Source organism: Salvelinus alpinus, chromosome 5 (assembly GCF_045679555.1).
Source record: "Salvelinus alpinus chromosome 5, SLU_Salpinus.1, whole genome shotgun sequence".
Classification (NCBI taxonomy): domain Eukaryota; kingdom Metazoa; phylum Chordata; class Actinopteri; order Salmoniformes; family Salmonidae; genus Salvelinus; species Salvelinus alpinus.
The window spans coordinates 82423606-82450618 of record NC_092090.1 but is presented as its reverse complement, the minus strand read 5'-3'; the positions used below and the strand labels follow the sequence as shown (position 1 = coordinate 82450618).

At 41.2% G+C, this 27013-nt stretch overlaps 3 protein-coding genes across 6 annotated transcripts in view; all 3 read right to left on the bottom strand.

The window, feature by feature from the left end:
• Nucleotides 1-8213, bottom strand: part of jak2b (Janus kinase 2b) — a 50647-nt gene extending 42434 nt beyond the window's left edge. The window contains exons 1-4 of the mRNA XM_071403699.1: nucleotides 8075-8213; nucleotides 5681-5926; nucleotides 1308-1431; nucleotides 1070-1187 (exon numbers count right to left, since the gene is read on the bottom strand). Of these exons, the coding sequence (XP_071259800.1) occupies nucleotides 1070-1187; nucleotides 1308-1431; nucleotides 5681-5912 (474 nt within the window). The 5' untranslated portion in view covers nucleotides 5913-5926; nucleotides 8075-8213. The remainder of the gene's footprint in view (nucleotides 1-1069; nucleotides 1188-1307; nucleotides 1432-5680; nucleotides 5927-8074) is intronic.
• Nucleotides 8214-9801: 1588 nt separating this feature from the next.
• lcn15 (lipocalin 15) lies at nucleotides 9802-12515 on the bottom strand. Its single transcript, XM_071403714.1, has 7 exons — nucleotides 12350-12515; nucleotides 11660-11799; nucleotides 11280-11356; nucleotides 10848-10958; nucleotides 10629-10730; nucleotides 10421-10446; nucleotides 9802-10313 (listed from the first exon to the last, which is right to left on the bottom strand). The coding sequence occupies exons 1-6, from the start codon at nucleotides 12440-12442 to the stop codon at nucleotides 10421-10423; spliced, it is 549 nt and encodes a 182-aa protein (XP_071259815.1). The 5' UTR covers nucleotides 12443-12515; the 3' UTR covers nucleotides 9802-10313.
• Nucleotides 12516-13437: 922 nt separating this feature from the next.
• Nucleotides 13438-26922, bottom strand: LOC139577011 (solute carrier family 2, facilitated glucose transporter member 8-like). Of its 4 annotated transcripts, none has more exons than XM_071403704.1 (12): nucleotides 26601-26918; nucleotides 26236-26398; nucleotides 25817-26023; nucleotides 25481-25580; nucleotides 24510-24721; nucleotides 23950-24099; nucleotides 21193-21274; nucleotides 21004-21077; nucleotides 20327-20435; nucleotides 19674-19841; nucleotides 14743-14888; nucleotides 13438-14406 (listed from the first exon to the last, which is right to left on the bottom strand). In XM_071403704.1, exons 1-12 carry the CDS (start codon nucleotides 26687-26689, stop codon nucleotides 14263-14265), a joined length of 1644 nt encoding a protein of 547 aa, XP_071259805.1. In that variant the 5' UTR covers nucleotides 26690-26918; the 3' UTR covers nucleotides 13438-14262. The 4 variants fall into 4 exon arrangements, with proteins under 4 accessions (XP_071259805.1, XP_071259806.1, XP_071259807.1 ...); XM_071403705.1 differs by having other exon boundaries at nucleotides 25817-25888; XM_071403706.1 differs by lacking the exons at nucleotides 21004-21077; nucleotides 21193-21274 and having other exon boundaries at nucleotides 26601-26922.
• Nucleotides 26923-27013: the final 91 nt, after the last annotated feature.

The window sequence follows — 27013 nt, the reverse complement described above, 5'->3', positions numbered from 1 at the left end:
TCAGTGCAGTGGGCAGCTGGGAGGAGGTGCTCTTATTCTCCCTGGACTTTACAGTTTCCCAGAACTTTTTGGAGTTTATGCTACAGGATGCAAATTTCTGTTTGAAAAGGCTAGCCTTTGCATTCCTAACTGCCTATGTATATTGGTTCCTATCATCCCTGAAAAGTTGCATATCGCGGGGGCTATTCGATGCTAATGCAGTACACCACAGGATGTTTTTGTGCTGGTCAAGGGCAGTCAGGTCTCGAGTGAACCAAGGGCTATATCTGTTCTTATTTCTAAATTTTTTGAACGGGGTATGCTTATTTAAGATGGTGAGGAAAGCACTTTTAAAGAATAACCAGGCATCCTCTACTGACGGAATGAGGTCAATATCCTTCCAGGATACCCGGGCCAAGTCGATTAGAAAGGCCTGCTCGCTGAAGTGTTTTAGGGAGCATTTGACAGTGATGACGGGTGGTCGTTTGACAGCGGACCCATTACGGACACAGGCAAAGAGGCAGTGATCGCTGGTTGAAGACAGCAGAGGTGTATTTAGAGGGCAGGTTGGTCAGGATGATATCTATGAGGGTGCCCGTGATTACGGATTAAGGGTTGTACCTGGTAAGTTCCATGATCATTTGTGTGAGATTGAGTGCATCTAGCTTAGATTGTAGGACGGCCGGGGTGTTAAGCATATCCCAGTTTAGGTCACCTAACAGTACAAACTCTGAAGATAAATAGGGCGTCACAAAATGTTGTGACGTAACAAAATGTAGAAAAAGTGAAGGGGTCTGAAAACTTTCCGAAAGCACGATACATACAGACAGTACAACAGTCTGACAGCAATACTGATACTTCCTCAAGAATATAGCTAGTCAATGTTCTTATCTCAGATACCGCTTGGCTACAGTAAATGTCAGCCAATCAACAACCATTGTTTTTTCACAGCATTATTGAAGGAAGAAGGCCACATGTGTACCAATGGACAAACGTGTGCTTTAGTGATCAAATCTTAACAAACATCACAGTGAAGAGTGAGACAATTTGCTAGTTTGCTAGGTTCCGCATGTTACAGACTGACTCTTACCTGGGCAAAGAGGTATGCCATGACAAAGTCATCGAGGACAGGACTCTCGGAGCCCTTGGTGACTCCATACCGATATGCCCTCGTAGCCCCACTGCTGTACCAGCCAGGGAAATAGTACCTGAGAGACAGAGAGCGAGAGAGACAGACAGAGAGAGAAATTAATAGTGTATAATTAGAGAGCGTGAGATCTAGTGAACAAAAATGCAGAAACCATGAGCACAGAAAACACTACACATACCTTATTCTGAAGACCATGTCTTCATTGGCATATTCATCTAGCTGGAAGACATGGTTCGGGGAGAACCACATGCCGTCTCTCTCTCTGAAGAGCCCAAACAGGCTGCAGTACAGAGGCGACACACCTAAAGAAGAGTGGAGACAGGGGATACATCATGAGGTAGCATTCATTGCAGAACTGTTTACATAAATACAGTGCTTATGAAGCACTTCCACGGTACACATTTTTAGTGTCAATAACTAGGTTCCATCCAATTGGCGACAGAATTTCATGTGAATATTCTAAAATCGTCATTCAGAAAATATGCACATTTCCCCACCAGTGGTGCTTCCACCAGACAGACTTGTTGCGGATACCAATCAGTGTGTGAAGACCAATGCTCCCTCAAATTCTTTTCCGGCACTGAGCAAATTTCAGGTCTGCTCTATGCAAAATGTTACATTGTGAAAATTCTGTGCAACTTCCAGCGCGAACACTGAGGCTGTACTGGCTTTAAGTTACCATTTTAATAGTGGCTATTTGATCATCATGTAGGCCTACCAGAGTTGCCTTCCATAAAAACTATGGAAAATGCACCCCATAACATTTTAACATGGAAATAGCTGTTCTATCATTCAGCCTACAGTAGCAGCCAATGTGTGGTGTTCAATCTAGGTCTACATTTCATGAGACTTTTGAAAAAAACATACAGGGCTTGACGGTTTATCCACTTGTCCTTCAGACAAGGAGGTGACTGGCAATGCTGTTGTTGTTTGATGCAAGACACCACTTTACAAAATAAAATGCATTATTATTGTCATACCATTATTAGAGAATCAGAAAAATGATGCTACCCTCTGCCTATTGGCTACTTAGCCTCTCTCAAAATACAACACTGCCCCTTTAAGACAAAAAAAAGCTCTTTACCGCTCTCCCTTTTCAAAGGTGTTTAGAAATGTACACATTTTGTGCTCTTGTAGGAAGCGATCACTCCCCTTTTGCTGACTACAAATGATCTATAACTGGGCTAATAGCTCTCACTAACTAGTAAAGGATATTAACTAAATTTGCACGTGGCTAAATGCAGCTCTCGCTTTGCTCTCAAAACAAGCACATCTACTCACGACCTCTCATGCTGTAAACACAATCCAGTTCCAAGTAAATGGCACAGATCTATATATGGCAATGGTCTATTTGCATAAAAGCTTACTGCAACTCTGATTGTTTATACCGCACCGGTCTGTGTAGAGTGTGTCAATGCAATAGAATCCTACTCCAATGCGTTCTGCCTGTATGTTGCATTGAAAGTGGCTAATATTGTGTTGATTCGATCACAATTGCCACATTAAAGGGAAACGTTGATAGTGTTAACAGGGCAAACTCTAGAACTGTGGTCACCAACCTTTTCTGACTCAAGATCACATTGAGTCAAAATGCAAGCAGAGATCTACCTCAGATTTTTTTTTAACATGACTTAAAAAACGTAAGCCTATGCAACATTAACCAATTAAAAACAGTACTGTAGCAATGAGGTTTGTGCGGTAAGCTATAGGCCCAACAATTAACACTGCATATTAGCTTTGCTTGAACTGCCCTGCCAATGCATTGTTGTTCGGGACATTTAAAAAATATATATTTTACAAAATTTGAGGTAGGCTATATGATTACACCGGTACTAGACCTGTTGTTGTATTACTTGTGAGGCACAGCTGATTGAGCATACATTTAAATAATTAGCTTTTTATTTTACTGGGCTGAGGGTCCACCTCTCAACATCCCTCCGCTCTCCCTTTCCTCCACTGAAACTGACTAAAAAGGGACACCTTCTTCCAGCTGATGGCGAAACACGAGTTTTACTGCATTATTTCTGCCTCATGCCCAACTGCATGTTGTTACTCCTATGAACAGAGAAAGTGAAATATTCCTCAATATTAAAAAATACCCAAGCCGCTAAAAATGTTGAATACAAAGTGTTGTAAGAACTTAAACATTTACTAACTCATAAAAACAGCAACACTTTTCTGTATTCGTTGACTGTCTCTCTCTAGTCATGGTTTTAAACGTTTTGAAATCTCACAGTATCAATTTTGCTGTAGCCTGTAACATTACTGTAGACACGGTAATCTGAGCTATCCAATTGGCCAACGGTAGACCTATAGTGCACTTGATTTGCTCTTTGGGCCCGCCGGGAAGAAAGAGTTTGTACCTTCAGATACATGAAATGGTTAAAAATTGCAACAGTTTGCCTACCCGGCACGCAGCACAGCTGAATCAGGTGCACATACCGCCAACAGCCCGAGACTAATACAAAAAAATAGAAACACAAGTCTTTATCGTTGGGTTTTTTACAGAAATGTTTGGCGATTGACATTGGCATTTTGAAAACAAAATGTTTATTCTTACAGTGAAATACAGAATCGTTCCGTATTTTATCGAACGGGTGGCATCCATAAGTCTAAATATTGCTGTTACATTGCACAACCTTCAATGTTATGTCATAATTATGTAAAATTCTGGCAAATTAATTACGGTCTTTGTTAGAAATAAATGGTCTTCACACAGTTTGCAACGAGCCAGGCGGCCCAAACTGCTGCATATACCCTGAATCTGCTTGCACAGAACACAAAAGAAGTGACACAATTTCCCTAGTTAATATTACCTGCTAACATGAATTTCTTTTAACTAAATATGCAGGTTTAAAAAAATATATACTTGTGTATTGATTTTAGGAAAGGCATTGATGTTTATGGTTAGGTACATTGGTGCAACGACAGTGCTTTTTTCGAGAATGCGCTTGTTAAATCATCACCCGTTTGGCGAACTAGTTAACTAGTGATTATGTTAAGATTGATTATTTTTTATAATATAAGTTTAATGCTAGCTACTTACCTTGGCTACTTGCTGCACTCGCGTAACAGATGGTCAGCCTGCCACGCAGTCTCCTCCTGGAGTGCAATGTAATCGGCCATAATCGGCGTCCAAAAATGATGATTACCGATTGTTAATCGGCTATGCCGATTAATCGGTCGACCTCTAGGCCACACAACATATCAAAGTAAACTTGGAGTCACGCGATGAGATGACGGTTATTATACAATGGTTTCCACCACCATTTCTCGTAAAATTAATTTTACCGACACAAAAAGATCTGACCATGTCGAACGAACAAATGATCTTTCGGCATTTATATAATTGTACCGAAACGTCCTGTTTACATCACAGCTGTCGTGATTTTGTTTAATATACTGTATGACTTTACTCACATAAAAACTGTGGATGGAAACATGATTAATTTCACAACAACACGAAAATATTGTATCTATCATCAACATTTAGGAGACCAGATAATGCACTGTGCCTTGAGTCTTACTAAAAAGCTTGAAAAGGATTTGAATGTTACGATAATAAAATGTTCAACCTACAGGGTCACCAAAAGGTCATTAAACACAAGACCTGTATTTGAGCCGTTGGAACTTGGGACATATTCCAACAAACGTATCTGTTGCCGTTTGCTTAAAGGGCAATTGTGAAAGGTTTCAACCGCATATTCATTATCTCCTGCACCAAACCAGTGTCTACATATGTTAAAACAGCATGTTTGTATGATCTGTGATTAAAAAGATGAGAAGGTAGGTCTTAAAAATATGCTTCTCTGTGACATCACAGGGTAGGATTAAAGGTTTTTTTAAACGTAGAAATGTGCAGTTTTCACATATTGTATGTAGACACTTATTTCCAACACACTGCTATTGTGCTGGAGATAATGAAAATGAGGTTGAAAAGTGGTTGAATTGTCCTTTAAAATGTCCCTCATGTTTTGCTTTTCAATAAATCTTGTGGGCATTTAAAAACATGCGGGTTTAGTTTCTCCTTGCTGACATTTTTTTGTTGTCGCACATTTTTATTGACCATTGGGAGTGCAGCTTATGTCAGAACTCACTCAACCTTAGTTATTATATTTTACGTGTCCATGACAACAGCACATAAAGGTAGACAGGCTGGAACAAAGTGTATAATGTAGTTTATTTTTGCAATCAACCAAGACCATAACCTCTGTGTCTAGTCCCCTATGTCTGAGCTAGTACGGAGTACATTAACTCAATGAGCATGTAAGTTACATGGGGATCCTAATAAATGGGGATCCTAATAAAATACTGTACCAAAATACCATTCAAACCCAATTCCCTCTATCCCTTTTCAAGCAACGATGCATTTTGGTGCAGAAAGGACACCTCATGCCAAACCCACAGGACCTAACCAAAAACTATGGTTTTAACTTATTAAAGTTACAAGTCTATAACTACAGTCCAGAAGTCTTCTTGGACAGGTCACTAAGTGAGGACAAACTCATGACCGTTATCATGCTGTTTTGAAAGAATTTGACTGGTACTCACTGCACTCCTTTGCTGCATTGACACACAGTTGCTCGACTACGTAGTCCCCCGGTGGGTAGCTGAGGGGGGTTGAGTCTACCCCAGCCAGGCTGCTGTGGTAGAGGTGGACCCGCAGCACCGGAGTAGCGGCTGGCCTGGACCCCCGTGGCTCCCGGTGAGCAGTCCCGTTCTGGTGCACAGGGACCGGAGGGCATGAAGGCGTCTCCATGTCCAATACAGAGACACCGGCCATCCGCAATCAGCTGCCTGCATTGAACAGCAGACGGGGGAAAGAAGAGGAAAAGGGAAGGTGATGAGTTCTTTTGTCAGACAATACAAGACAGGTTAGTTAGAGCATTTTGAAAGCAGTACAGCCCAGTGTTGTTCCACCATACTGCAGAGCATCGCATGTTGTGATTAGCTTAGCAGGGAAATCGTGAAACAAATGTCTGCAGAGAACTACAATACAGAGGGGCCCATTGTCAGCACGAGCTACAACTGTCTGCAATCAAGATCCCACCATTCATCTCAATGACAGATAGTAGTGGCAGTCAAAGAAATTGAGCATAGAGGCACAACAGGCTAGCACACAACTTTTCAACTGCCCGGCAGGCAAGAGAGGGGTTTCATGACAAACAAACATATAACCTTGAAACAAAGATGCCTTAGAGCAGAGGAGCGCCTTCTTCTGTTGATGACTGGATGTTTTGGTCTATTGACTACTGTAAATCCTCCACCAGTACCACCGGAGTTCACACACACTGTACACACACAACCTCCTGACACTGCCTGTGGGCCCGGAGATGAGCAGCTCATGATAAAACTGCCCCACTCAATTAACACAAACATTTCGACCAAAGCAGGAGTTAAGCCCTTGGCAAAGTTTTGAGCCGAGATGAAAAACTTCTGATCGGAAGAAGTAAATGACAAAAGCTGCCTCTGGGCAAAAGCTTGTAATATGATTACAGAGAGGAGCACAAGACCTTATAATGGGGCTGAATCAAAATCACAGAAGAGTGGTGTATAACACCATCAAGAGTTTGTATAAGGCTATTACTTAGCAACTCATCAAAGAAAAGCCTTTGTTAGCAGCTTTGGAGTAACTGTTGTGAAGATGCAGGCCTAATCATTCCTTTACACAATATTACAACTTTCCACAGTATATCTGTGCTGGCTTGGAAGCAATCTGAACTGGCTACAGCCTACAGCCCATCACAGACACAAGGAGCAAATGTTCAACACACTGCAAAGTGAGTGCATGTAATGTGAGCTAAAGGGAGGTTGAAATAACTGTCAATTAGATTTTCAAAACATGGGCAATCCCAAATCCTTATGTGTACTTATGTTGCATGAGTACATGCAGAATAGGTAATGTCATTGACTAATGGTCTCTTGGATCTTCATGGTGACAGGGTGGTGTATTGAGTGATATCAGTGCCAACAGAAACTGTATTTGATTTAAATATTTTCAATGTGTATAAGATATTGCACTTCAATTCAATACATCGAATTTGTAATGCATAAATGTAATCATTGAATTCATAAAATTAACTTGTATTTCCTGATTTGAAACGGAATTGAATGAATATTGCGTTCAGTTTTATTGAAGTGCAAATTATGTTTGCACTTCTGCTGTGGCAGTGTGGGTGACCAAGAAAAATCACCCAGGCAGACACTGCAAAGAATGTGTGAGTGACTCAAGGTGTCCAGATATATATTAATTACCTAATGTTACACCTATTCATTAATAGATGGAAAAAACTAAGCAGTCCATACTTTACTGGGTATATACGTAGCTAGCTAGTTATCGCGCAAGAGTTACGCCCCACTTCCGGTAGAAATGGGAGCAATAACCTCTACATCAGCACAGAAAACTTATGTAGAAACTGTTAACCACCATACAATTCAAACAGAAAACACATTATGCATAAAACCAAAGGAGAAATGTGTGACCGACAACTTGCTTTCAAGCTTATTTAGTTGGCTAATGTTAGCGAAACAATTAGCTAGCTAACGTTAACTTAGATAACGCGTTAGCTAGTAGCTAAGTAACCTGTTGACGTCAGCTAGTTAACTACGCAAACTGGGCCTTGATTGCTAGCTACTAGCAAGTATATGCTATTGTAATTACAAATTAGTTACTTTATGATATATAGCTAGTGGAACAAATGTCTTGCAATTCAACTTGAATATGGTGACAATATTCGCTTCGACTATCGTAACAACGTTAGTCAGCTAGCTTTCTAGTTAGCTTTTTGTAGCTTACTAGCTCGGGTCAACTCAATCTTACGGGCTACACCTACAACTTCAGAAAATACAAATCCATACCATGCAAAGTTACTGTACAGTGCGTGACATTTCTATAGCTACTAGCGTTAAAAGTGTTGCGTTACCGTAACGCGTTAAAGAACTTACTCGGTTGTTGACGCCAGTCAGCTACCGTTAGCCCACTTAGCTAGCTAGCAGGGCGAGTTTACAGCTTGCTTGTCAACGCCAGGTCCGATCCAATTCTTGTAAATCAATCTTTGCCAGATGAAAATTCATTTGTCAATGTATCTCAAAATAGTATCTCTCTCCATTCTTCCCCTTCACGAAACAAAAAAAAATACAGTAGCGAGGACTAACGTTAAGCTAAGATGTTATGTTCTTGTCGTCAGGCTAACTAACTATCGATTCCATGTAGCTACACCACAGTTTACCTAAAACGATTTATCTAGCCTTAACAGTTAGCTAGCGAATATAGCTATCTAGTTAACCTGCATTGTTACAGTACCGTTAGCGTGGCCAATAACATTAGCCAGCTGACTGGTAGTAAGTGGCTAGCAAGCCAGCTGGTCAGCTCTCCGAGTCTGATCCCCAGTGCCCACTCCGGCTAGCTAAACTAGCTAACAGGCTACGTTTTCAAAAGCAGGCACAACTTGTCAAGCTCCCACAGCGCTATCAAGCTCGTTTATAAAGACAACGTTATGTCGAAAACAGTTTCTAAACTACAATTTAGTTAATATCAGAATAATAAGAATACGGCATAAGGTAACGTTAATAGCTATCCCAGCAAGTCAGCTAGCAATATTATGTCAGTTCTAGCTACCACCCTTATGGAGATCTGCATAACAGTAACACCAGCCAATTGTAGCTTTAAACTAAACTAGCCAGAGAGGACGAAATTGACGAGCTGTGAGTGAAGGCCATCTATGTCAGTTATTTGCCCTGCTTTGAAGACTTCTATCTCGTAAGTTTTACTTTGTTTCGATTATAAACCCTTACCATTCAATTTATATATCTATGTAAATTTCAATTTAGTTTTTTTCTTATGCTGGCCAAATGTTGGAACACATTTTGTCCAAAATGTCCATTCAATGGAACTGATACCCATGGGAAGGAACCACAATTTTTCTAAATTGACAAATATGTTATAAAACAGTTTTGTTTTCATTAGCGTTCTGTGCCCTATATTACTGTGTTATATGTGTTATCCACTGTCTAACGTTGTAATTGTTTGTTTAGTTCAGAATAGAAAGGGATAGCTAAATGGCCTAATTGAGTTTCACAGTGTACAGTTACTGGCCTCTGACATCTAGCATCAACCAAGGTGTCTGGAGTCTAGACCTTTATAGTGTAAACTCAGTCATGCTCTATAACCTCAGATGAACTGTTCAAACCCTTATCCCATTCCCAGCTGTTCCCCATAATTTGGTGGCAAGTGCAACATGTGTCATCACAGTCACTCTGGCCTTGTTGGAAGCAAGACCCATTTTGTGTTGGCATTTTCAGCATACCACCTAAAAAGTGAAATAGTTGTTATAAGTGTATTAGCCCCTTAGTGCACTTGGTATAACTATGGATTTATTGGTTCAAGCCCCAGAACCAAGTTGTTTCCCTTCTACAGGTCCACTCTTTTTCACACAGTGTCTATGGATCTATTATGGGAGGACATTTCTTAAAAAACTAAAATCATGGTCTATACTGACATTGAATGAACACTGACAAAATTCTTAAATGGCTTTGTTAAGACCCACTAGAGGGAGCTGAAATGGTTTGGTAAAATGTGGGGCAGATCTGCTCAAGTACAATTAGACAAATACACAAGTTCCTTTTTTTGTTTTCACCAGGCAAGAAGTTCCCTCAAGGGAAAAATAAAGTTATTCTATTCAAAATCTTGTTTATTGTTGATTTCCGGACCTGTGTATACAGTATAAATTGTGTACATTTGCTTACAGAAAACCTGAGATTTAAATAGAAAGGTTTAATGATGTAAAGCGATGTTGAGTGGTTCAGCAATAATGTTAAGCAGGCCTCTGTTTTCCCTCAGGTAATAGGGTTATATTGATAGCTTCCAATGTCAACCTTCAAGACATTTCAACCCACTATCCCATATTAAATACAACGTTTGTTGTATTAACAATCATAACCTCTGGTTTTAAAACAGATTCTTCATGTACAACACGTTAGGCAGTGACGTATATGAGTAATATGACTCAGACCTGTTATAGAGTATGGCAACAGTTCTCTGTGTATTCAATAGTGTTATTGTACAATACATGTATGTAAAGTAGAGAGCGAAACAGAAGACCCAGGATATGTAAGGGTGATGCGCTCCTATCTTGGTCCAGTATGATGGTGTGGAGTTTTTTTAACCAATGTTTGCTGTTAGGTCCTTAAAAAGTGAGCAGATTGTATTATATAAAAAGCAGAACATAGAAACGCTCAGAAAACCCTGTTGCTATAGAAATGTTATTCTCATTGAATGTAATTTCTACTCACTTAATGTCCGCAATCAGAGCAGGGATCTGTATAAGTAGTAGAATGAAAACATGAAAACAACAAAAGGTGAAATTTTAAAGCATAACATAACACATTTAGTAATTTTTTGAAACTGAGACAAAGATTATATACAGTTCAATGGCACCAGTCCAAGTCCTACGCTACTTTCATCTGACAGTTTGTACTGTGTTTGATCAGTCATATTTACCTACGAACGATGGGGTCAGAATGGAGTCTGCAGAGAATCCCAGAGACAGAGAATAGTTTCTAAATCTCTCCACCAATTCTTTTCTCAGCGTTGGTGAGCGACCTTTAGAAAAACAGAGTGGGAAATAGTGAGAAAAACATACTTTTTTGATAATGACTAGAATAACTGTAGGAGTAAGGTGATCCACATGAGACAATTCTGTATGTAAATTATCTTTACCATAAAGAGACACCTGGGAGAATTCTTTCACAATCTTCTTGTATTTCACCACCAGACCATATTCAGTGTAATTGCTCTCCACCACGGTGATGTCCTTCAATATCTGATGGCCTGTCAATTAGGTAATTTGTTAGTTAGAATACTTTATGGTTTGAAATTGTTTATCTTTATAGGCTCAGGACATGATACCAGCAACAAAAATAGCACAGATAATAGTGGATCAGCAACCTTCATCATACATTGAAACACAAATGGATTATAGGAAGGATTAGGGTTAGAATCTAACATACATAAGAAACGGATGTCTGTACTCGCCCTCCCACTGCAGTGTCAACATCGGCGTGTCTATTTCTACATTTACCCCATGCTTTACTGTGTCTCCTCCCTCATACCATCTCCTCTAACCAGCTCGAGGAAGGAAGCATAACTTACGGTCACTAAAGTAGTTGAACTGGCCTGGGAGGTCAGTCTTCTGGTAGTAGTACACACGGCACATGCAACCTTTTAACCTGACAACAGGACATTGAGAAAGGGGTTATGGGTTTGTGTGTGCTGCAAGTATTTATAACATGTATTAATACACATATTATAAATAGTGTGTACTTTTACTACTTGAGTATTTAAGCATTTATAAACATAAGCATTTATAAACATTGATAAGCATTTACAATGGCCTATTACTGAAAGTCATAGTCAGTATAAAGTTTATCCCAGTGTTAACTTATTGACTGATGTGTAATGTTCCTATTAACTACAATGTTTTTATTTGTTGGAGTGTAGATCTCATTTAAAAAGCAAAATAGGGTAAATACCCTGTCCCCCATACGGTTAGGTTGGCATTGCCATCCATATCATAGGTTACATTCCCATTGGAGACCTGCACATAACTTCTCCATGGCACAAATTCTGGTGAGTCATATGCCAGGCCAACACGATACCACTGTCCTGAAAACTGAGCAAATCACTAAGAATGTTAAAGACAATACATTATTACTTGCGACATTAAATAGGGAAATAAAATCCTTCCATCAAAATCTATCAAGTATGGTAATAACACAATTGTGTTTTTAAACATATATTGACGAGAGAACAGCATTGTTTAAAATGAAGAACAAATAATAATTGCTTTAAAATAATATTTCAGGGTACACGTTACAATAAATGTTCACAAAACAGGATTCAAAACACACAAAAAGACCAATCTTATGTAATGGTCTAAACAAACAACAACAAAGTTGAAATTCCGCTGTTCTTTGACCTCGCTACTGTTTGTTTTTCAATTCAGTAACTTTTGTTTCCAACAAGGTTTTCCATATACTATGGTTAGACAGACATTTACCATAGATACATGTAGTTAATCAGATTTCAGAGGATAAATAAAATGGTCTAAAGCAGGCATTTAACAAAGAGTAAAACCTGTAATAAAGATCAAAGAACCACAGTGCTTTTATCAGAAAAAACAGCCTACCACAGCACATTGACAAATATACCATTGTTCTCACCCTTTGTAGATCAAAGTCCTGTTGTGGATGAATATCAGCATTGATACACTGAGTCCATAGCATCACGCTGAAGACGGTCACCACTAAAAACATGATGAACAAATAGAGAAACAGACCCTGTTGTGAGACCAAGCAGGTAGAATCAAATAGATAAGAGTGGGAGGTCTCCTGGATGTGGACCTTTATATCTTCCTCTAAGTACTTGGAAATGTTCCTAATGCCGCCTTCACATTCACCTGCCACCAATTAGGTAATTGCACATTCCTGTACCCTGTGGGTAATGCATAATCACTTTTCAAAGGATAAAGTAGTGTTGGGAATACTGAAACATACCTTATTGTCCAACCAAAAAAGATAACCCTTTTCAGAATGTAACTTCCACATTGTAATGATGCATCTACAGTCTTTTAACAGAGGTGATAAAATATGCTTAACATAATGGAGACTCATTCCTAACGTGAGAGGCCAGGAAACAAAGCTGACTTTTCCATTCAAAGTTGAAAGGATTTAAAACATTAGACGACATACTGTATAATCTCGGAAATTGTTAATGACATTAAAAGTGTATAAGTCAACAAATGGTCTTACAAGTTTATACAAATGTAAGATGTGAAGGCAGATAATTGCAGGTGTAGGCGATCAAAAGACCCACCAAGTTTGAGAAATGTCTCTCAAGGGTTAGTCACACACACTCATGTCATTGCAATAGCAATTTCATGTAGTCTTGTTAAAATCACTTTATTCATCAATTATACACAAAGTCGACTTATGCTTTTATCCCAACCCCGCCGACAGACACACAGGTTGGAGGGGGATGCACACTGGTCGCCCATGGAGCAGTTGTGCTCAAGGGCACAACATCAGGCAATGGCATCTAGGATTTGATACCAGCAAATCTCCGGTTGCCAGCTCACTTCCCGCCAGAATTGTCCCGTCAGACCTGGGTTTCAAACTGGAAACCCTCTAACCGTTACGCTTCCATACAGTTGAGTGCACACTGAACAGACCATAACCTCTAGAACTATTCAGAATTTAAAAAACAAATAGAATGTCTATGGGAGAAAGAAATAATGTACAGTGCTAGTATGGATGAAATAGACAAGTCTTTTATTAACATATGACCATTCACTACTGTAGCACATTTAGTTTAATGTTTTGGCACCGGTAATAGTATACCACATATTACAGTGTGCATTGATACTTCATGTATAGTCACACAGCCATTCTTACCAAATTACATACTTTTCTCCACCTTTCTAAAAATGTTTCAGTAAAAACATTGTTATTTCAGAAGAAAAACATGACAATTCCAACAGGACTTTTGTGCACACTTACAAATGTTTACCCCCATGGTACAAAGAGAACATTAAATCAGTAAACTATCTAATTATAAATATGGGCCAAACTCTTACTTACATGCACATAGCTTTAATTGTTCTCTCACATTTGAAAATGTTGTAAACTGTTCTTGTACTGTAAACAAAAAATACATAAACATAATGAAATGCAAGCATTGTAAGTAAAATTGACAAATATTTCTGGAGCACACATTTTGTGAATCTTCAAGTGTGATGTATGAACTGAACTAATCCAGCAAATTTTTTGAGGGGTAAAAGTACCCTTAAAGGGGGCTTAAGAGGTCCAGCATTCAATCAGGATGCCCAAAAGGCCAATGGCTCAGAATGCAAGGCCCACTATTAAGTCTGAGAGTATCAAATAGGCATAAGTCAGTTGCAACCATTTTACCTTTTCAAGTCACAGAATAAGATGATAATCTATCGCTAAGGACCATCCAGATAGGACTACCCAGAAAACTATTGACCACAAAGTATCGTGAGACGCTTGAAACTCTAGTTCTGTCCTTGTTGATGTTATATTTGGGGTTGGCATTAAGTTTGTCTATTGTAGCTTAATTATTCTGGAGTCCCTTTGAATTGTGTCTGGATCTGCTCCAGAGTTTTGCCTTTGGTCTCCGGGACAAAGAGGATGGTGAAGACTATGTTGAGCGCACAACACCCAGAAAACAGCCAGAAGGTCCCAGCACTGGTTAGAAGGTCCTGAAATACATTTATCATGGATTGTTATTACAATTCCCAAATTCATCCTTACAGTTACCAGTATTACCTCAGACATCTTAGCTGATCCTCTAAACTGTTTTGTCTTGGACACTGCACCTGAACTGCAGCGTAAACTACCTTGTTCGACACATTTAGTGTCGAACTGTATACATAGCCATGTTTGTGTATCTGTAATAAAAACATGTTGAAGTTTAGACATTTGTCTCTGCTATGCTAAGAACATGCAAACCATAACTGCAAAATGGCTTCCTGCCAAGCCCTCTGCCTGCTCAACATCCCTTTATCCCCCACACAATGCCCCAAATCAGCACTCACCATCAGGTCCTGGAAGGTCTTGGTGATGATGAAGGCAGAGCCCCAGTTGGTGAGGACACAAACAGAGCTGGCAAACCCCTTTACTCGCGAAGGAAAGATCTCAGACATCACCAGCCAGGGGATGGGACCCCAACCAAGAGAAAAACCTGAATGGACAACAGGGTATGCCGATGAGAAAACATATCACGAGGCAAAATGTCAGATCTGAACTTAAAATATAAATTACTATATGGTTAATAGTAATTTCAATATTATAGCCAAAAGACATGGAACAACTTAAGTGACGAAACCCACTATACTCTAAAAACATTACTAAACACTCCTACAGTGCATTCGAAAAGTATTCAAAACCCTCAACCTTTTCCAGATTTATACATTTTAGAAAAAGGCTGTAGAGTAACAAACTGTTTTACCCCACAACAATTATAAATGCAAACACAGGTTATACATTTTAGCAAAACTGAAACATCACATTTACATAAGTATTCAGAGCGAAATGATTGTGTTTCTAGTGCAGTAATGTCTAATAATTTCACAACATATACCCAATACACACAAATCTAAGTAAAGGAATGGAATTAAGAATATATAAATACATGGACGAGCAATGTCAGAGCGGCATAGACTAAGATACAGTAGAATAGAAGAGAGTTGTGGCCAAAAGTTGAGAATGACATAAATATTAATTTTCAAAGTCTGCTGCCTCAGTTTGTATGATGGCAAATTGCATACTCCAGAATGTTATGGAGAGTGATCAGATTAATTGCAAAGTCCCTCTTTGCCATGCAAATGAACTGAATCCCCCAAAAACATTTCCACTGCATTTCAGCCCTGCCACAAAAGGACCAGCTGACATGTCTGATTCTCTCGTTAACACAGGACCTGAGTGTTGACGAGGATAAGGCTGGAGATCACTCTGTCATGCTGATTGAGTTCGAATAACAGACTGGAAGCTTCAAAAGGAGGGTGATGCAAGGAATCATTGTTCTTCCTCTGTCAATCATGGTTACCTGCAAGGAAACATGCGCCGTCATCATTGCTTTGCACAAAAAGGGCTTCACAGGCAAGGATATTGCTGCCAGTAAGATTGCACCTAAAACAACCATTTATCAGATCATCAAGAACTTCAAAGAGAGCGGTTCAATTGTTGTGAAGGCTTCAGGGCGCCCAAGAAAGTCCAGCAAGCGCCAGGACCGTCTCCTAAAGTTGATTCAGCTGCAGGATCAGGGCACCACCAGTACAGAGCTTGCTCAGGAATGGCAGCAGGCAGGTGTGAGTGCATCTGCATGCACAGTGAGGTGAAGATTTGTAGGATGGCCTGGTGTCAAAGGGCAGCAAAGAAGCCACTTCTCTCCAGGAAAAACATCAGGGACAGACTGATATTCTGCAAAAGGTACAGGGATTGGACTGCTAAGGACTAGGGTAAAGTAATTTTCTCTGATAAAACCCCTTTCCGATTGTTTGGGGCATCCGGAAAAAAAGCTTGTCCGGAGAAGAAGGTGAGCGCTACCATCAGTCCTGTGTCATGCCAACAGTAAAGCATCCTGAGACCATTCATGTGTGGGGTTGCATCTCAGCCAAGGGAGTAGGCTCACTCACAATTTTGCCTAAGAACACAGCCATGAATAAAGAAAAAGGTACAAACACATCCTCTGAGAGCAACTTCTCCCAACCATCCAGGAACAGTGTGGTGACGAACAATGCCTTTTCCAGCATGATGGAGCACCTTGCCATAAGGCAAAAGTGATAACTAAGTGGCTCGGGGAACAAAACATCGATATTTTGGGTCCATGGCCAGGAAACTCCCCAGACCTTAATCCCATTGAGATCTTGTGGTCAATCCTCAAGAGGCGGGTGGACAAACAAAAACCTACAAATTCTGACAAACTCCAAGCATTGATTATGCAAGAATGGGCTGCCATCAGTCAGGATGTGGCCCAGAAGTTAATTGACAGCATGCCAGGGCGGATTGCAGAGTCCTTGAAAAAGAAGGGTCAACACTGCCAATATTGACTCTTTGCATCAACGTCATGTAATTGTCAATAAAAGCCTTTGACACGTATGAAATGTTTCTAATTATACTTCAGTATTCCATAGTAACATCTGACAAATATCTAAAGACAATGAAGCAGCAAACTTTGTGAAAATTAATATTTGTGTCACTCAACTTTTGGCCACGACTGAACAGTATATACATAGATGAGGAATGCAAAAATATGTAAACATTAAAGTGACTGGTGTTCCGTTTATTAAAGTGGCCAGTGATTAAGTCTAAGGCATTAGCCTCTAATGTGCTAGTGATGGCTATTTAAACAGTCTGATGGCCTTGAGATAGAAGTTGTTTTTCAGTCTGTCGGTCCCAGCTTTGATGCCCCTGTACTGACCTCGCCTTCTGAATGATAGCGGGGTGAACGGGCAGTGGCTCGGGTGGTTGTTGTCCTTGATTATCTTTTTGGCCCTCCTGTGACATCGGGTGCTGTAGATGTCCTGGAGGGCAGGTAGTTTGCCCCTGGTGATGCGTTGTGCAGACCGCAACACCCTCTGGAGAGCCCTGTGGTTGCAGGTGGTGCAGTTCCCGTACCAGGCGGCGATCCAGCCCGACAGGATGCTCTCAAATTGTGCATCTGTAAAGGTTTGAGTGTGCCAAGCCAAATTTCTTCAGCCGCCTGAGGTTGAAGAGGCGCTGTTGCGCCTTCACACTGTGTGGTTGGACCATTTCAGTTTGTCAGTGATGTGTACGCCGAGGAACTTGAAGCTTTCCACCTTCTCCACTGCGGTCTCGTTGATGTGGATAGGGGCGTGCTCCCTCTGCTGTTCCTGAAGTCCACGATCATCTTTGTTTTGTTAACTTTGAGTGAGAGGTTATTTTCCTGGCACCACACTCCCAGAGCCCTCACCTCCCTGTAGGCTGTTTCTTCATTGTTGGTAATCAAGCCTACTACTGTTGAGTCATCTGCAAACTTGATGATTGAGTTGGTGGTGTGCTTGGCCACACAGTCATGGGTGAACAGGAAGTAGAGGATGGGCTGAGCACACACCCTTGTGGGGGCCCCAGTGTCAAGGATCAGCGAAGTGGAAGTGTTGTTCCCTACCGTCACCACATGGGGGCAGCCCGTCAGGTAGTCCAGGACCCAGTTGCACAAGGCGGGGTGCAGACCCAGGGCCTCAAGCTTAATAATGAGCATGGAGGGTACTACGGTGTTGAATGCTGAGCTATAGTCAATGAACAGCATTCTTACATAGGTATTCCTCTTGTCCAGATGGGATAGAGCAGTGTGATGGCATCATCTGTGGCTCTATTGGGGTGGTAAGCAAATGTAAGTGGGTCTAGGGTGAAAGGTAAGGTAGAGGTGATATGATCCTGGACTAGTCTCTCAAAGCACTTCATGATGACAAAAGTGAGTGCTAAGGGGGCCAATAGTCATTTAGTTCAGATAGGGAGAGATTGAATATGTCCATAAACACACCAGCCAGCTGGTCGGCGCATGCGCTGAGGACACGGCTAGGGATGCCGTCTGGGCCGGCAGCCTTTGGAGGGTTAACACGCTTAAAATGTCTTAATCCAGTAGGCCACAGAGGAGAGCCCACAGTCATTGGTAGCAGGCCGTGTCGATGGCACTGTGTTATCCTCAAAGTGGCCGAAGGTGTTTAGCTTGTCCGGAAGCAAGACGTCAGTGTCAACGAGTCTTCTTGGTTATGACGCTACAAGCGTGGCTCCCCTATATTTAGTGAGTTTCTCCCATTCTTCTCTGCAGATCCTCTCAAGCGCTGTCAGGTTGGATGGGGATAAATAAAATAACAGGGAAGTGTTAAAGTTATCATTTTTATCCAATCAAGGAGCTTGATCCTAATTTATATAATGTATAAATGAGAATCTACAAAAAATATTTTTTATTAGCTGCATAGCTATTTTCAGGTCTCTCCAGAGATGTTTGATCGTGTTCAAGTCCGGGCCACTCAAGGACATTGAGACTTGTCCCAAAGCCATTCCTGTGTTCGCTTGTTTCATCAGACCAGAGAAGCTCGTTTCTCATGGTCAGGGTTCTTTAGGTGCCTTTTGGCAAACTCCAAACAGGCTGTCATGTGCCTTTTACTGAGGAGTGGCTTCTGTGAAACCACTACCATAAAAGCCTGATTGGTGAGGTGCTGCAGAGATGGTTGTCTTTCTGGAAGGTTCTCCCATCTCCACAGAGGAACTCTGGAAGCTCTGTCAGACTGACCATCGGGTTCTTGGTCACCTCCCTGACCAAGGCCATTCTCCCCCGATTGCTCAGTTGACGGGTGGACCGCTCTAGAAGAGTCTTGGTGGTTCCAAACTTCTTCCATTTAAGAATGATGGAGGCCACTGTTCTTGGGTAACTTCAATTCTGTAGAAATGTTTTGGAACCCTTCCTCCAGATCTGTGCCGCGACACAATCCAACAGCAATTCCTTCAACCTCATGGCTTGGATTTTGCTCTGACATGCACTGTTAACGGTGGGACCTTACATAGACAGGTGTGTGCCTTTCCAAATCATATCCAAACAATTGAATTCACCACAGGTGGACTCCAAATCAAGTTGTAGAAACATCTGAAGGATAATCAATGAAACAGGATGTACCTGAGCTCAATTTCGAGTCTCATTGCAAAGGATCTGAATACTAATGTAAATAACGTTTATTTATTTTTTTACATAAAAGTACAAAAAATTTAAACCTGTTTTCGCTTTGTCATTATGGGGTAGTGTGTGTACATTGATGAGGGATAAAACAAAAAGTAATACATTTTAGAATAAGGCTGTATTTGGATAAAGGGGTCTGAATTCTTTCCAAATGCACTGTACATTGCCAACAATGTTTTAAATGTGTTTATCTAGTCAGGATAGTTTGCTGGGCAACAATAGTCACTGTTTTCTAGACTAGACAGAGCCCAATCTAAGTGTGGAGCTCACCTGTGATGAAGAAGCCCATGCTGGCCAGTGCGAGCCAGGACAGCCCAGCCGCAGGGTCCTCTGCTAGGGGACTCTCTACTAGGCAAAGTCCTGAGGAGTTACCATGGGTTTCACTGGACAACTTGAAGTAAACACCAAAGGCAGCAGTGCTTAGGCACATAGAAACTCCTTGATATATAAAGGGAGGGAGAAATTGACATTTCTTTTCACAATGGTGAACGTGCATAAAGATGGCAGAGTACAGACATGTCATAGTTCTAAAACAGTTTTAAAACTGGCACGCGACACGGCTCAATCTACTTTTTCTTCTTCTTTTTGAATTGCTGGCGTCTTTGGAGATTTGGATCGTGTACTGTGCTAATGCCGATATAAAATAAATTAGGGAGAGCAAACTACAATACAGCAAACGAGGCATTTGTGGTAAGTGCATGGAGGCCTCCATATTTATGCACGTCCGCCATTGAACAATTATTTTTAGGGAGTTGGGGCCCAGTTTGGGTGAGATAATCTGATGTCAAGCTTGACAGCGCCTTATTTCCACCCCCTACATTGAGCGGGATTGCCACAAAGGACTCAATTGATGCATTATAATCAGTGGTGGAGGAAAGTTAAGTATCCGATATTACACAGACACGCTTGTGAGACATATGCACCTGAGAGGATGAGGAGAAGCTTTCTTCCAGCGCGGTCCATGACCAATGCTGCTACTGCAGTGAACACTACCTGGATTGCTGCTACTACCACCGTAGCAACATTGCTGTTCTGAAAAACAAAATCACCATCTGCCATTTAATACATTTAACCCCACTGGCATGTCAATATCCATAGTATCGATATTATTTAGATAATAATATTACAGCTTATGAATAGTAATGTGAAAAGACAAACAAATTGAACCAATAAATCAACACTGAACAAAAATATAAACGCAACATGTAAAGTGCTGGTCCCATGTTTAATGAGCTGAAATAAAAGATGCCCAAAAAGCTGATCTCAAATTGTGTGCACAAATTTGTTTACATTCCTGTTAGTGAGCGTTTCTCCATTTGCCAAGATAATCCATCCACCTGACATGTGTGGTATACCAAGAAGCTGATTAAACTGCATGACCATTACAGAGGTGCACTTTCTGGGGACAATAAAACACCACTTAAATTAGCAGTTGTCACAACACAATGCCACAAATGTCTCAAGTTTAGGGAGCGTGCAATTGGCATGCTGACTGCAGGAATGTCCACCAAAGCTGTTGCCAAAGAATTGAATGTTAATTTCTCTACCATAAACTGACTCCAACATCGTCTTAGAGAATTTGGCAGTACGTCCAACCGACCTCAAAACCGCAGACCATGTGTAACCACGCCAGCACAGGACCTCCAGATCCGGCCATTTCATCTGCGGGATCATCTGAGACCAGCCACACAGACAGCGGATTACTGTGGGTTTGCACAACCAAAGAATTTCTGCACAAACTATCAGAAACCGTCTCAGGGAAGCTCATCTGCGTACTCGTTGTCCTCACCAGCATCTTGAGCCGACTGCAGTTCGGCGTCGTTACCGACTTCAGATGGCAAGTGCACATCTTCGATGGTGTCATGACTGTCCTGTGAGGATCAGAATGGGTCAGATCAGCTTGGCAATTGCTGACAGTAACCAGGCCCGCTCTCACCCACAGAGGGTGGGGTGGAGCTGCTGGATGGTCGACAGTTCACACTGTTGTACATTACAGGAGAAGGACTCTTTATTGCCCTCCAGTATGAACAAAAGGAATGTCTTTGTAAACAGGCTTTTCCCACAAACTCTAAACACAGTCAAACGTGAATACTGGAACAATAATTCTAACATAGGGTGGGGAATGGTCTGTCAGGAGCTATAGAAAACTAATGTCATGTTTTTGTGACGTCATTAAAAATTGTATGGACGAAATACAATAAGTATATCCCCTTTGTCAAGTTTCCATCCAATATGTTGTGCATATAATAGTAGCAATTATGAACTTAATTTTGTTAAGATAGGAATGTGATTTTAGGAGGTAAACTCATAAAAACACCTGTCTTTCAACGATAATTCGTAAAAATCCAAATAAAGATGAAAGATGCCCAGGGTCCCTGCTCATCTGCGTGAACGTGCTTTAGGCATGCTGCAAGGAGGCATGAGGACTGCAGATGTGGCCAGGGCAATAAATTGCAATGTCCGTACTGAGACGCCTAAGACGGCGCTACAGGGAGACAGGACAGACAGATGATCGTCCTCGCAGTGGCAGACCACGTGTCTGCTCGTTCTGTGTGTGATTTCCTGCAAGTCAGGAATGTCAGTGTTCTGCCATGGCCAGCGAAGAGCCCGGATCTCAATCCCATTGAGCACGTCTAGGACCTGTTGGATCGGAGGGTGAGGGCTAGGGCTAGTCCCTCCAGAAATGTCCGGGAACTTGCAGGTGCCTTTGTGGAAGAGTGGGGTAACATCTCACAGCAAGAACTGGCAAATCTGGTGCAGTCCATGAGGAGGAGATGCACTGCAGTGCTTAATGCCGCTTGTGGCCATACCAGATACTGACTTACTTTTGATTTTGACCCCCCTTTGTTCCGGGACACATTATTCAATTTCTGTTAGTCACAGGTCTGTGGAACTTGTTCAGTTTATGTCTCAGTTGTTGAATCTTGTTATGTTCATACAACTATTTACACATGTTAAGTTTGCTGAAAATAAATGAGGTTGACAGTGAAAGGGTGTTTCCTTTTTTGCTGAGTTTATAAGAGAATCTCTCCCCTATAAACTGCATAAGTAGCCAGAGAGCATATCAGACTAACAGAACCTTCCCCTTTGGCCAGAGTACATAAAAGGATTTCAACAGAAATTAAAATTAGACCAGTAAATGTGAGGCGGGAGTTACACGTTTGAAATGGTTGGAACTTTAAACCTCAACACGAGCTGAAGAAAATACCTCACCTCCCAGACGAGACCAGAACATTGCCAGGTTGCAGCTGTTCGTGTAAAGTGGTCTGAATCCTGAACATCAACATGAGGTGTTGGTGAGAAGCTCACCTTCCAGACAATCACTGTACGCTAGTCTCATCACCCAGTGGGAACCATCGACACGGCTGGCTAGCTAGCTATCTTCCAGAGTGAATAACAGTAGAAAACGGGACAGGGAGACCCCTTTCGGACAATCAGAGCCATACAGCTTACCACTGAAAGGCCAACAACCTTCCTAAGGAGGGCTGGTTCCGACAGATAAACGGCAAACTAAGGCACTCAGACAAAAACATTCATGATTTCTTATTCCAAACGGGCGGTGGTTCGTGTGCAAACTATATGATTAAGGAGAATAGTTCTGAAATGTATCGACGATAAGTGTCTTTCTTTCTCTCCCCCTCCATGTTGTTGTGTAAAAAGCCACCATATTGTAAAAGTCCGCTAGGGACCTTTGTTTCATGTATTAAGTGTGTTTGTTATCCTGTTATTATTTAGTTCGCTAGTAAATAAATAAACCAATTTGTGTAGTACTGAATCATGAGTAAGGCTGTTTTTTTTTTGCAGATGCATGAGATTACAACTGTTCTGAATGATGATATGAGGTAATAATTAATAAGATAACTGTTTATCAATGTAATAGATTTACCATCTCCCGAATTAAAGTCTATGGTATCTCTTAACCTCTTCCGTGGTGCCCCAAATTCCTTCTGAGTTAATTGTTACGTGATCATTTCAAATCGGGTAACAATTAAACATAGTTAGTGGATTAAATAAATAAGTCATCAGATGAATGAAAGTATGGCAAGCTGGAGAAGTGTGCTCTTCACAGATGAATCCCGGTTCCAATTGTACTGGGCAGATGACATCATGTGGGCGAGGGGTTTGCTGAAGTCAACGTTGTGAACAGAATGCCCCATGGCGGTGGGGTTATGGTATGGGCAGGCATAAGCTATGGACAATGAAGACAATTGCATTTTATCAAATGGAGATTTGAATGCACAAATATACCATTACGAAATCCTGAGGACCATTGTTGTACCATTCATCCGCCACCATCACCTCATGTATCAGCATGATAATGCACAGCCCCACAGCGCAAGAATCTGTACACAATTGCTGGAGGCTGAAAATGTCAGTTTTAATTTATTTAAATTGACTGATTTCCTTATATGAACTGTAACTCAGTAAATTCTTTGACATTGTTGCATTTATATTTTTGATCAGTGTATTAAAACTGTAATCATAAAAAATAAAATAGCTCATTCCAGCAGCCAAAATACCTCAAATAACACTTAACAATTCTTACCTTAAAATGGGCTTCCTCGAAGATAGTCTCAGCATAGAACATGATGGCGTTGATACCGGTGAGCTGTTGGAAGAGCATCAACATGATGCCCACTCCAAGGGGCTTGTATACTCCAGGGTTCTTAAGATCAGCCATCCCCAAACTACCTCCCTGGGGTTAACACAAAGCACACAGTCATCACACCCTCTTATTCCCATTAACATGAGTCAGATGTGGAAGCATGCTTCTTTGTTCCTGATTCTGCTCAGACTATATCCACTGAATGGATGACAACCGTTTCTCAGCTCTGCCAAGTTTCTCTGCTCTGCTTCCCTATAGTAGTGAGGCTGACCAGAATATACTCACTCAGATACAAAACCATGCAAGTAAAGACAGAGTTCCTTCAGCTAAAAGTTTTGGATTTTCCCTCATGTTCTTATTGATTTGGTTAAGTGCAACACAGAGAGGTGACTCAATATTTCACAATCCATACCTTTGTCCCTTGTATTATGCCATTGCACAATGTCTTTCTCAAAGAAAGTCTTATAGCTCATGATTATTAGGGAATACACAAAGCTCACCTGGTCGTCAGAAGCATCCTCAATGCGGGCACACTCCCACTCTGCAGGGGCATCTGGCCCCCTCAGAAAGCGCACTGCCTCCTCGGCTTCCCTCCGTTTACCCTGAGACAGCAGGAACCTGGGGGTCTCGGGCATGAAACACATGAACACCATCATCATGGTGGGTGGGATGGAGCAGCAGATTGCCAGCCAGCGCCAGTCCAGAAACATCCCTGGGATGTTAGTAGAGTAGGGAATGTGAGAGGACAGTAGTGGGATGACCCTAGTTGGATCCTTCCCAGTGAAAATTAACCACTACTGACATTCTGGATTCCAGATACAGTGGTGTTGTTGATATTATGTAACTCCAGAAGATGAACAATGATAATCTATAATGTCGATTATTAGTATCCATCACCCCTCTTCACTAAATGGAAATAAATGCATAATTAGAAGAGCATATACAGACAATGGGATAATGAAAAGCCTCTGCCTTACAACATTCCTCAGCCAAAGACTATTCCTTCTAAACATAAGACACTACTGAGACAAAACAGCCTACCACGCCTGCAATAGTACTGTCTATTGAGGAAAGTATCTTGAGAAACAAGCGTGTCATGTCAGTAACTTGATTAGGCATAGTGGTGGCTTGGGAGGCTGGCACAAATGAGAGCTCTCAGTTAGCAGGGTGGAATCTTGATCATTCCTGGTGATGATGATCACATGATATGATTATCAAGGTTCGGTTGCCAATACTGATTGGGATTGATAAAACCTTGCACCACATCATTAAAACATGAACCTCTACCCGTATGACTACTGTTGTAACCTCTGTCAAAGTTGTACAATACTGAGAAATCCTTAGTGACATTGTCAGAAATCCTCACCGCTGACCAGATACAGTATAAAAAAAATGTTCAAGACTTATGACTTTATCGTTTTGAATATCATAACATCCAAATACTGCTAACAAACAGACACCTGTGGCATACCTGCTATATATGCCCCCATGATTCCTGTGACCACCATGAGTTGAACACAGGAGCCCATTGTCCCACGGACACGCTCATGGGCAATCTCTGAGATGTACAGCTAGAGCACAGAGGAAGAGAAAAGTGAAAAATTATTTTCACACAGGAGTATGCAGCATGGCATATCAATAGAAATAATTCAACATTTGAGGTGCCATGTAAAATAGGAATGTATGATGAAATAAGATCATTAGAATGTAGGCATTCACATAGTACACTTATCATGCATCTTGGTCAATTGTAACTCCCTCTGACCTTAAACTGATAGCATAAGAGTAGAGATTCCATAGTACTTACTGGCACCACGAGTGACGTAACCCCACTTGCCAGTCCTGTGAGTACCCTCCCAAGATACAGCATCCAGACATTCTGAGCAGCAATAACGATAGTAAAACCAAAGATATAAGGTAGGGAGCAGAACATAAGACTCAGCTTCCTCCCGATCTTGTCCACCATCCAACCGCCGAGTAGACCTCCTATAGCAGCTCCTATCGTCACGATAGACTACCAAAAAAAAGTCAAATAAGTGGCTAATGTCCACTTTCATCCATTCAGGAATGATTAGGGCCCTGAGTTTCCCCCCAAGAGTGGGGTGGCCTGACCTAGAAAAACTCTGGGTCCTTGTTATAGCATGACAAGGATTCAAAGCATAGCCTAGTGGGATTATGAGAGGGGGGAAAAAACATTCTTGTCATGGGTCCCAGAATTTATCTTACCCCAAACCACGAAGCCTCGTCATCGTCTAGTCGTAATCTTGGGTCAGCGATTGTGCTTAGTTCAGGGATGGCAGGGGAACTGTACCCCAATACAAACCCAAAACTCAAGGGACCAAGGACAGCTGCAAGAGAGGCCAGGAACAGCTTTCCATTCTTCACCTTGCTGTTGAAAGACAGAACAGGTGGGGTTACAAATCAGCATCTATTGTAATAATAACATTACATATAAGACTTCACCATCTCAACAAAACGAGACCATGTTTTTAGTAAAGAAAAACATGTTAGGTGGTATAGGGCCACCAAAGATATTGGGTTCAAACTTTTCTTGCAGACATGTTTCAAAAAAATCAATAACACAAACTTACTCAAGATATGCGTCCTGTTCCGACCTCACTCCTGTGTCTTCATCTTCTGTATCAAGCAATCGTCTTGACTCATTTTGGATTTCAATCATGGTTTGTCCTGTTCGCAGTCACTTGACAACAATGAATGTTGGACATGCAGAGCCAGCGACAGATAATTTAGCAAACCTGTGCAAAAGAATATACGCGAAGGGAAAACTACCACCACTCGTGAGACTAGAACCCCTTAATTCAAAACGACAATGATCAGGAAAGAACGAAAATCATAACTATATTACCATTTTTAAAGCAATATATCCGTTTCAATGTTGTCAATTTACCGACCGACCAGCGGATTGGCAAATCTGGTTTTATGTTTTCATATAATCAGCTGATGCGCATGCTAGCAATTAATTGCAATTTCCGGTTTCGTTTTT